Source organism: Cardiocondyla obscurior, linkage group LG17, assembly GCF_019399895.1.
Source record: "Cardiocondyla obscurior isolate alpha-2009 linkage group LG17, Cobs3.1, whole genome shotgun sequence".
Taxonomy (NCBI): domain Eukaryota; kingdom Metazoa; phylum Arthropoda; class Insecta; order Hymenoptera; family Formicidae; genus Cardiocondyla; species Cardiocondyla obscurior.
The window spans coordinates 4615995-4627706 of NC_091880.1; the positions used below are offsets into that span (position 1 = coordinate 4615995).

The 11712-nt window shown below is 42.9% G+C and overlaps 1 protein-coding gene and 1 long non-coding RNA gene across 3 annotated transcripts in view; one reads left to right on the top strand and one right to left on the bottom strand.

Annotated features, from left to right (window-relative positions):
* Positions 1-10819, top strand: part of LOC139109374 (uncharacterized) — a 57346-nt gene extending 46527 nt beyond the window's left edge. The window contains exons 2-5 of the mRNA XM_070668383.1: positions 6228-6438; positions 8222-8529; positions 8676-9012; positions 9112-10819. Coding sequence (XP_070524484.1) covers positions 6228-6438; positions 8222-8529; positions 8676-9012; positions 9112-9288 — 1033 coding nt within the window. The 3' untranslated portion in view covers positions 9289-10819. The remainder of the gene's footprint in view (positions 1-6227; positions 6439-8221; positions 8530-8675; positions 9013-9111) is intronic.
* LOC139109376 (uncharacterized) lies at positions 1038-10054 on the bottom strand. 2 transcript variants are annotated; one of them, XR_011546824.1, is made up of 6 exons: positions 9988-10054; positions 9708-9749; positions 5242-5474; positions 2583-2705; positions 1363-1513; positions 1038-1245 (listed from the first exon to the last, which is right to left on the bottom strand). It is a non-coding gene; the product is annotated as an uncharacterized lncRNA (long non-coding RNA). The 2 variants fall into 2 exon arrangements; XR_011546825.1 differs by lacking the exons at positions 5242-5474; positions 9708-9749; positions 9988-10054 and adding an exon at positions 3750-3908.
* Positions 10820-11712: the final 893 nt, after the last annotated feature.

Sequence of the window (11712 nt, forward strand, 5' to 3'; positions counted from 1 at the left end):
GCACCATTAGAAGAAGATATACTTGGAGGATGGGGCGTGCTTTGCAAAACATACATTATAAAAAAGGAAAAGGGGACGATCGATGACGCCATAAATGTTGTAAACGCGGGGACAAAAGTGCTTTTGATCGGTACGTTCGTGAATTATTTCCATCTTCGGGAGGCGACGCTACCACGGCGGAAAATTTCGGAAATGCCGAGGAAGATGAAAAGCGCCGCAGGAATGCAGAGCAGATGAGTATACTTTGGAAATTAATATTCAAAATAGCGACTTTTCAACGCGGAGCGAGTTTAAACTTTCGATCGGTGGAAATAAACGTCAAAGTCCTTTTTGCCGAGCGACGGGGCGTTTTCATTCCCGCGCGTCAAAGCAAAGGTCGACAACCCTCTTACAAACCCCGAATCTTATTTTACGAAGTGAAAAACGGAAGTTAACCGGATAATTTTCGGCGCGCCGATAAGAATTATCGTTCCCGGATTTCCGACGTCTCGGACAAACACGGGCTAATTTCGCGGCCCTTTCGAAATTTGTCGCTCAGACTTGTTGCCGCGTGCTGTGGAACGCACGAATACCCGAGTTATAACCGGGAAATAAGGGCACGCTGGTCGTTGACGTCGCCATAGAAATTAAACACCGCTCGGGACAATGTCCAACTTGGCGCATTGTCGCAAAACATACGTTAAAACGATTGACCGGACCGCAACGGGATTTTGCAATTATCGCGTCCTTTGTCGCACGCGCCACGGCGGACAAAGGAAACGCGGAAGAAATATCGCTTCGGGCAAATTGTACGGCAACGGAAATCATGACGCTCGCTTTCAGCAATTGGCAAATTAACAGCAACGGCGAGAGACGAGAGGAGAAAACATCCGTGATGTCTCGAGAAGAAAAAGGCTATAAATCGGGGAAAACCGCGACCGATTCGTCGAAATAGCGCGCCGTTGCGGAGAAGAGGAAAATAATAACGAGTCGGAGCACGAACAAGTGCGACCAGTCAGACGCAGTTAGTCATCAGAGTCAACAGAGAATAAAAAAAAAAAAAGTATAGAAGCGGGTACGTGTTACCGAGTGTTAATTAGTTCGAACCGACAAAAAAGTAAAATCGAGATTCATGTAATCCGCCGAAGTACATTTATCAAGCCGTGAGCCCATCGGTTTATAAAAAATTGCGATTACCAAACTACGAAAAAAAAGTCATGCGACTCACCGATCTGCCTCAGCGGAGTTGATGAATACTGCCGTTGGCTGTAACATAAAATGCAAAATATTAATATACAGATGCTGATATATCAATTAATAAAGTTAACAAAAAAAGAGAATTTTTTCTTTATTAAAGATTTTATTTAAAAAATTGATGCTCACCTAAAAGTTGCTCCGCTGATGCAGGATGCCCATCCCGGGCCTGCTCCTCCTCTCAGATGGGACGTGTCGTCAGCTTTCCGGACACAAGTCACTCGCGAACACTGGCGGTGACGGCACTTTCGATGATCAGCGGTGAATGCAGTTGTGTCGTCTGAAAAAAAAAAAAAAATATATATATGTATATACTTTAATAAACGGCAACAATAGAATCGATTATCTGTTAATTCAGGCGTCACATAAATTTTTTACAGATATAGAACAGGATAGGATCGTGCTAGCTGCGCGTACGATCGTTTACGTGATAAAAATTTTTATCGGATAAAGCGAATATCATATGAATACCGTTGCTGAGAAAATTAACTAAAAGGACCATTCATCCCGATATTTCTCGCTTCAATTCCGCATCTCTCGTCGAAATCTCAGTGGCTAATTTTTGCGCCCGGATTATTATCACTTCCTATTTTTCTTTTTTTTAATTCGCTTTGTTAATCGCTAATTAAGCGTTGGCCCGGCATGCAAAATAGCGGCACAATACATTTCACAGTCTCGCTACGGTACGAACGCGAATATGCATCTCACGTCACGCCTGTTTTGATTGATATGACTCAGAATTCGTAATTCAAAGCAATACCTCCCGCGTTTCGAATTTCTAACAACTTCCGTACAAAAATGCATTTTGTGGCGCGCGGGCGCTACAATAAAAGAGTGTAAATGGGAACTTACGAGCAACGGTGGGCTGATTTATTGCCGAATTGACTTATTCATCTCCTTCACCAGAACCTCCGGTGTAAGAAGTCACGCGGCCATTGGCCTGCGCCCGGTGCAGAAACCCCGTCGTCTGAGTTAAGAGAATGAGGAAAAAAAAAAGAAAAAGGTTGCTCCCGTCGGTCGTCAAAGAGTTAGCGCGGTCGGATTCGCAATCTCAAGATTCGAGGCAGTGCGATTTGGACTCTCTTATTCAAACCGTATTACAATTCTACTTGGAACGGAACTTGAAAAAGTCGAGCGCGAAAAACCGGGTCCCGCGAATGAAAGAACAGCCGTACAAAAGAGATTAATTGGCACTAGGCTGTGAATACGGATCATCGTGTACGCACGTTGCGAATTATCGATTGACGACCGTAAAAACGAACACTTGGCACGGGAATCTCTCGATTTTTCCGTTTATTTACTCCCGTTTCATGCCCCGTCGCGCACTGGACGCGAAATGGTTCACTTACCATTTGTAGCTGTTGGTTAGGTTACAGTAGGTCGATAGGTCTGTCCATCCATCCATCCATCCATCCTTCCTTCCTTCCTTCCTTCCTTCCTTTTGTGACAGTATTCTGGATTTTCTTGAAACACTTTAAATCATTTACCATTATATTACACTGTTTTGCTATTTTTTTTTTTTTTTTTTTTTTTTTATAATTACTATTACTTGAGAGACAAACGACGAAAAAAATGACGGTGGATTATCGCGGCAATTTTTTACAATTAAAATTAAGATACACAACAAACGAAATATTCGTTGTACAAATTTGCACCCGCGATATTCGTGACATTGCTTATTCTCACCGGGACTTTACTCAAATCGTCCTGGATCCCGACACAAGTAACTGGGATGCCAAGAATGTGCCAAGCAGCGAACGAGACGGACCGCAATATGTAATGTTCCCCGCGCACTGTATCTTTTTCGAGTACTCAAGAAATCACTTTAAATAAAACGGGACGAAGCCACGACCGCGACGACAAAGACGGGCGAGGTGCAGATCTCGTGCTCTCAAATTTCAGTTTCTATAAGATTCCGATCGCGAATCTACACTCACGTATCATCGCCCGACCACAAGTACGCGAATCTATTACGACGGAACTACACTCGCGTATCGTCGCCCGACTACAAGTACGCGAATCTATTACGACGGAATAAAGAACGAGACTAGTTACACTTGCCTGGCCGAATGTCGGTATATGGCCAAAGGCGGTGTTCTCTGCAAGACACCACGGTTGATAGGGATCGCAGGGCGAGGCGAGACATACATGTAGGTACGAGACGATATACCGCGAGAGAACAAACACATGCAGAAGCCTTAATATCCGTCGCGAAATCCGCAGCTCTGCACGTGGTCGGCGTCTTCTCTCAACTGCGCAACGGGTCGCGCAGACCGGTGGCCGGAAGAAGCAGGCGATCCACGGAGCGCTCTGATTGGTCGGCGCGCTAGGGTCCCCACCATCTCTATCCGGCTCGACATTTTGTGCCGTAGCATGAACACGATCGCGGATGATTCACGGGGGTGAGGTGCGGTGAGAGGAGGGGAGGGAAAATCGCCAAGACCGACTGTCCGAGAATGTTAAATATTAAAACGGGTGTATAAATTTGCACCCGCGATATTCGTGGTGTCGCTTACTTTCACTGGGCCTTCGCTCGCGTCGTCCTCTATCTCGGCACGAAAGATTGGCTGCGATGTATAAGCGCGAGGTCCAAGAATCACTTTTTGAGTCAATTTTCGTCGGCGGAATGAACGCGAACCCTGAGAACTTGCATCATGCGGCGAACGAAACGGGCAGCGATCTAAAATGTTCCCCCGCGCGCGCTTTATGTTCCTCGAGTTTCTAAAAATCACTTAGTCGAAACGAGACGAGAATGTCGGCCGCGACGGGCGAGGTACAGATCTACACGGTCTAACAATGACAGTTGCCGGAACCTGCCAAAGAAAATTGTAATAGGAGACTGTCGGAAATGCTCGACGCGGAGTAATACTCGTCGGACGCTCCGTACGCTAGCGCCCACTACATAACTTTGGCGTCCCGAAGCACTTTTTCGTGACACGAAACGAATTACAGGACGACGAGTGAAAAGGCACATGAGTAAAAAAAATAATCGTTCTCGTCTCCGAGTCGACGACGTCGACACTCATTCGTATATGTAAACGCCTATCCGCGATAGAAAATACGCGTAATTGCGGAGCGATTAAAACAATACGTCCTCGCGCTCGAAGCTCCGCAACGAGACTGACGGATAAAAGTTTCGGCCCCTAGATAGAAAGAGAACAACCGCGTAAAAAAGTGAGACGGCAATAGACCCGATCGTGTACCGAACGCTGTTTTTTCTCTCGCACGGAGCTCGCGAAAGCGACCGTGCTCGATGCCGAGTTTCGTTTACGTTTTTTTTTATTAGCTCGCCTTTTTAAGCTTTATTTTGAAGCGTCGTTCTCGAGCTCCCAAATCGTCACCGTTACAAAACTCTTGTTTAAGCCAGCCCCAAAAATAATCTAACAACCCGAAAAAAAAAAAAAAAAAAAAAAAAAAGCTTTAATTTAGTTATTTAATTTAGTTGAGGAAAGATACTGCGACGAATATTATTGCCGCGGGATAATATGTCGCGGGATTCTATTACACCCTGTAATTTAATGCCGATGATATATATTAATTCTTATATACTTATCGATCTTGCGAAAGAGAAAGAAAGAGGAAAATTTTAATTTTCGATATCGCGTTTTAAAATTCCGGTTTCAAGAGCCCCGAAGTATTATCAGATTTTCTATCACGCACAATTCTTTCCCAACATTTGTTTTTCAGCTTCATAACGTTGATTTTTACCTTCTTTCTCTCCCGTAATAACCCGAGAGCAAGTAAATAACCAAAGTTTTTCGGGTTGTTAGATTATTTTTGGGGCTGGCTTAAACGAGAGTTTTGTAACGGTGACGATCTGGGAGCTCGAGAACGACGCTTTAAAATAAAGTTTAAAAAGGCGAGCTAATAAAAAAAAACGTAAACGAAACTCGGCATCGAGCACGGTCGCTTTCGCGAGCTCCGTGATCAGAAATACATCTTTAATAGAATAATAATTTTAATAATATTCTAAAAATAATTTTTTTACATAAAGTAAGCTATACTTACACCTGGTTATTCTGCCATTGCCTGATGCCTCCCAGGCCGCCACCTTCTCTCAGCCTTCGTTTTCCAGGTCGCATTTATTCCTTCTCCCAGCTGCAGGCTCCGTTGTTGAATCCTGGCCGCCTCCTGTCGACCAACTCCGTTGTCTAGGCCGTCTCTTCTCCTCACACATTCATCAGAATACTCGCACAGCACTCCTGAACACGTTAACCGTATGCGATGTACCGGAGACGATGCTGAAATGATAAATATATAATGAGTTTTCGTTACGCAAATTATTCTAGAACAATGACGACTTACTATTCTTAATATTTTATATTAGAAATATTAAATTTTTTTTTTTTTTTTTATCGTGGAAATCTCTAAGATATGTTCAATTGATATACATAGTTGTACAGGATGATTTATTACCACGCCGATAAAAAAAAAAAATTAAATTAAATTAAGAACTACGCGAAAATGCGGAGAGATATTCAAGCGGCTCTTAAATCATGCAAGTTCGTTTTCAAACACGAATATCGCTTTTCTTCTCCGGAGAAAACGAGCTTCCCGGATTACCTTTTTTCCCCCGCGATATCTGTTGTCGAAGTGTAATTACCCGGAAAAAAAAAAATGCATCGTTTTCCGGCCTTTCAATCGGTTTCGCGAGTTCTTTTATTTTTTTGTATTTATTACATGCCCACCCGATTGCAAGCTGCACCTTCTATCTTGACTAAACATCGACAAGACTATTTAAAGTAAGCTAAAGTAATTAAAAAGATTTAGATGGTTTATAAATACAGCAATTTTAATAAACTCCTATCTCGGTTTTTTTTAAATAAAACTATTATTATTTTATACATCGAAAGGGATTGTTCGACCGATAGTTTAACGAAAGTATTATATTCACTCAAAATAATTTTCTTCTCTCCAAAAAAAAAAAAAAAAAAGGTTTGCTAGGCAGCCACGAAACGAACAAGTCGTTCATTAAATTCACTTTCTGTTTACAGTCTCGACCAGACGTCGATGGACAGTAGCATATTGGCTACTGTCGACGAGAGCCGTCGAGTCAGTGACTTGTCGGCCGAATCGATGAAGGACGATAACGAGGTGGAAGTGACGTCGTTGGAGGAAGCCAAGTCGGTCATAGCGGCACTTAGGACAAGACAGAGGGCACAGGCCCACCAGATCTTTGCCTGGCGAAGGACCCTTAAGTTGCAGGTAAATTTCAATCACCGGGAAGGATTTCTACATGCAAAGGCAATCCCGCTCGACCGCTTCTCGTCTCTTCTCGATGAAGAATCGTTCGGGGAAACGCGAGGCGATCGATCAAAGCTATTACCAGCGAAAACCATAAAACACGCTCGACCCACGAACCAATGTTGCGGACAGTGAAATATTAGATACACAGTGATCCATTTAGATGCGAACGAGTACATATTTTTGCCGCTTCGCGGTTGAGCGAATGTTTTAAACAAACGCTTACACGTTTTTAACATCGCGGACACGTACGCGCCGTAATTGGGATATCCATTAAATTAAAATCGCGAATCGATCGAAACGAGAGGAAAGTTTTATCGGACAGCTCGTTAATCGGGAGCTTAATCAAAGCTCGGTTTTCGCCGGAGATATATATATATATTTTTTTTTTTTATTTTTTTATTCCAGCGGGCGCGCGAAATAGCATTGCCGCCACGAGTTCGTCGCCGTAAAGAGATTTCCGCACATTTCCGGGATAAGCTAAGGAACGTCTCGTGACGTCCTACGATTTCGCTTCTGGCTTCGCGTGACTACCGACGATTCTCGGTTTGCGAGGTAGATTTGCTAGGAGAAAAATAAAAAAAAAAAAAAAAGAAAAAGAAAAAGAAAGAAACTCTCCCCACTAAATTCACCAGCAATCTGCCAGGAATAATTGCTACGAAATGATCCTTTTTCTTCGGTTACCCGACGTCGGCTAGTCGGGCAAATTATTGATGGGATCAACGACTTGGACTACATTGTTATCGAACTTAAACGAGGACTATTAATATTGTCGTGACGTATTCATTTGCTGGGAAAAGAACGCGAGTTTTCGTAACGCTGCTCGTTGGAATTCAGATTTAAAAAGGCGCGATTCTAAATAAAATACACAACCGCAATAATTTTTTTTTTTTTTTTTTTTCTCGCAAAAATATGAACGATAATGCCGCGTGAATTATTTTAATATTTAATAATCCGCCGATACGCGTTGTCGTGACTAAAAATCTAAATTTTAAAATCAGTCGTTTACGTCGCTTTTTTATTTTTATCGATAGAACGTCTTAATCATTTTCCCGCTCGTCTTCGAGGTGCGTGACACGCAACGGCGATAACACACTCGGCCGTTTTGAGGCACCGCTCGTGTTCTACACAATGGCGAGAGTAATAGACCCATCTTTCGCGAGGGAGGACGGAAGGAAGAGACGTGGGCAATGCTTATGCAGTGCGCCCGGCCGGATACGTACGACATGTACGTGCACCGTTGTGCAAACACGCGGCTCTGCACGGCGTATATCGACGCGTGCAGGAGTGGAACGCGCCTTCCTCGCAGCTCGATTATACCGGTATCGCGTTCCGCGCAAAGCAACCGGACTCGAACGGACGTACATAATAACGAGATTTACGCAAATGCGCGCGATGTCCGATTAATAAAAAAGAAAAAAAGAGAGAGAGAGAGAGAGAGGGAGAAAAAAAAATGTAATCTAATACCGCATTGATCCTGGTGTTTGATGTCCCGCTCGAATAGCGTCATGGAAATTAATTAGCGGCGCTAAGCAAATATGAATAATAACGGCAGCGAGAGATCGCCGCGCTAATTAATTACTTAATGTCCGAGGCGAAACGCCGGTGGGTTTTTCACGGCTACGAATTCGCGCCGATGTTAATTTGCCCCGGTGAAAAGCCGCAATTCATTACGCGAATTAATATAGAGGGAGGGGAAAATTGGTAAGAGCGACTATTTCAACGTTATCGTGATATTTTGCAGGAGGACCTGGTGGCACGACTGACGCGGGAGAAGGCCGAGCAGCTGCGGACGTTGTCGTCGCAACTTCTCTTGTTCGAGTCTAGACTTCGTAGGAAGGAAAAGGAGATTAAGGCTATTATGGGTCAGCGAGATTCAATTATAATACGGCAACAAAGAGTGATCAGGCAGTTACAGAGTAAATGGGCGGACGGCAGCACGAGCACCAGGGACTCGCCACCTTGCGACGCCCTGGACAGATTAGACAGCCTCGGGGACAGCGATAGCGCCGTCGTGCTCGAGGAAACCGTGGACGATCCTGCCCCGCCGAGGTGAGCATTTACAGTATTTTATATTAGACACGAACCGACGAAACGTTCTACAGAGCGTCTGGATGGTAATAAAAATGTAAACATTATCGATCGTCCACGGTAAATTCCGTAAGTAAATACACGTGTTTTTTTATTCAATTCCCCAGGTTTCGTTCTCATATTACCGACGTAACTGTGATCCGTTCCGTATCCGACGCGGTGGACCCGTCGTACAAGTACTCGTCAATGCGCCGATGCAACGGCTTCCTTAGAAGACCAGAGATTTTGGAAACCGTGTACTCCGTAGAGGAGGACTGCGACAGCGACAATAATCAAGATCCGTCGGAGTCGACGGAGAACTCAGAGTTCGAGGACAAGAGAATGAAAAACTTGGACAACGGCAAAGGCAGGCTTCAGGATCTCTACGGTAGTTTTGAGAGGCTCGCGCAAGATACGGATTCTTCACCGAACGAAAGACCCAAAGACGAAAGCCAACAGGCGCAGGTAAAAAGACGCGAAAAAACCTCGTTTACGCGCGCGAGAACTCGGTTCGCCCGTGTAAATTGACTTTCTGATCGAGAAAATTCTATTTGCCCTTTTCAGGTGACGTACAATAGGGTAATGAGTAATCACAGATCTGTGACAAAGCCAAAAGACGTCAAGTACAAGAGGATAAATAAAGCAAAGTCGAAAAGTCTCGAAGAACTCAGAGGACGTCTTAGAAATTGGGTCGAGAAAGGAAATAAAATAGCTATACCATTGGATCAGTCATATGCTTGAGCTTATATTTTATTTCCTCCTCCTTTTCCCCCTCCCTCCCCCCTTCGTCCCTCCCATATGAAAGTATCTAAGTTATTATTTTAAGAACGATTGTAATAATTGACTTTTAAGTATCACGATAATAATTAATGTACGTTATACATATATAAATTTTGGATTTTTTTTTTTTTTATTACTGAATAAATTCTGTAAAAACTGTAACGATTAAACAACATTTATCGACAACATAACTTTTTTAACCAAAAAAGAAAAGAAAAAATAAAAAATCTAAGATAGTATTAGAAATATAATAAGTAAATAATTTATTAAAATTCAGAACAGCTAGGTCTGGAATTTAATTTTATTGTGATACTTAAAGGTTAACAGACTTTGAAACGTGATAAGATTGTTTATGAATTGCGCATTTATGTAAGACTTACCGAATGATGCGCAGCAGCGGAATTATATACAACAGCTGCAATCTGAAACATAGAAATAAAATATTAAATTGTAGAGTGATGAAAATAATACATAATCTACAATATAAAACAAATCACGCGTTTCTAATAAATTCCTTTTTTAATTACCAACGATTACTATCAAAGACATTCAAGTCAATGTTTTAGAATAAAAAATTTGTATCTAATAATTATTTAATTCTTATTTGGATATGAAAACGATCTCGAGAAACGTAAAATTGATAATTCTAATGACATTTACCTCTGGGTCGTTCCGCTGAGGCCCGATGTCGTTCCACGACCACCACCTCCTCCTCCTCCTCCTCCTCTCAGAACGTCCGGGTCGGCTTGTTGTTCCTCACCCCCGCGCACTGGTCATTACGAGATGCACGGCTGATTACGCTCGCCCAACACATTACACGCCCGCCACTCCCGAGACGAACTGTCCTATGGTCCTTAATCCTCGACTGCTTCGTGAAATATGAAAAAATACAAAAGAGCTTTATTCGCCTGCGTGCAAAAAATGCTAGAACATGTGATTAGCCATAGAGATCCGCGCGCGCGCGATCGACGCCCGTCAAGAACAGAAATAAATTCACGTCTGTATTTCATTCTGATGTTACGAAATATCCAACGATCGGTTATTCAGATAAATGATTTACGTGAGCTCGGGGATTCTTTTCGTCACGGCTGGGCACGCCAGTCCCAAAATCACGAATTAATTGCGTTGTCGTCGGTGCTCTCTGTACAACGTCCGGTTTAACTTCGTCAAATGGAAGTACAGACGTTTTAATTGTAAGGTAAGGTGCGAGACTGTTCCTGTATGTTAACTTTAATACATCGAGTGAGTGTAGTGGTGCAGATGTACATTAGTCAAGCGTTTGATGTGATTGGTTCATTCATATTTGCGAGAGAGTTTGCCGTGCCATGATTGGACGCTTGAGTTACTGAGTTGTGTAAGTGTATGTGTATGCATGAGCGGAGAGACGGAGAGCACAAGTCGAGAGTCGATTATGTAGACGAAGACGTAGAGAGAAAGCATAAGTGTATTAAACGATCTATTTCATTAAAAGTTTATTTGTTCCTGACGTTAATTTAAAGTGCTTCTTTTCAAACCAGCCCGCACTTTACACAATCGTTCTTTCAGAACGCCAGCTTGGACTTTTCGCAATAAACTTTTGATACTTATATCAGCCAAAAATAATTAAATTAATATATATACAGGGTGTCTCACCCCATGTGTCGAATCCGTTAGGAATAGACAGAACTCGGGTAGACAAATAAGAAAGTCCCACACCATTTTGCAAAATTCTCAATGGTTATTGAGAAAAAAATTAATTTGTCTAGCGCAAGAGCGATAAGGAAGCCACGCGTGAGTGAGCGCGACAGGCGACGGCGCCATTCCTAGCCATTCGCCTGTCACGCTCACTCGCCCGCAGCTTCCTTGTTGCTCTTGCGCTAGACAAATTAATTTTTTTCTCAATAACCATTGAGAATTTTGCAAAATGGTGTGGGACTTTCTTATTTGTCTACCCGAGTTCTGTCTATTCCTAACGGATTCGACACATGGGGTGAGACACCCTGTATATATACAGGGTGTCCCAGATCAGTGGACGATGCCGAATATAGATTTAATCGAATTAAAACGAAAAGTCTTTTGAAAATTTTGAAATAGTTTTCGAGAAAAATTAAAATAGCTGCGTGAGTGAGCGCGACAGACGAATGACTAGAAATGGCACCGTCGTCTGTCGCGCTCACTCACGCGCAGCTTTCTTGTCGCTCTTACGCTTATACATTTTATATATTTTAATTTTTTTCTCGAAAACTATTGAGAATTTTTCAAAATGGTAAAGGACTTTTCGTTTTAATTCGATTAAATCTACCTATCATTTTCGGCATCGTCCACTGATCTGGGACACCCTGTATATACCACTCGTCCGCAACTTATTTTTCCTGCTTTCATGTCCCGCGCGAGAGAGCGAGAGAG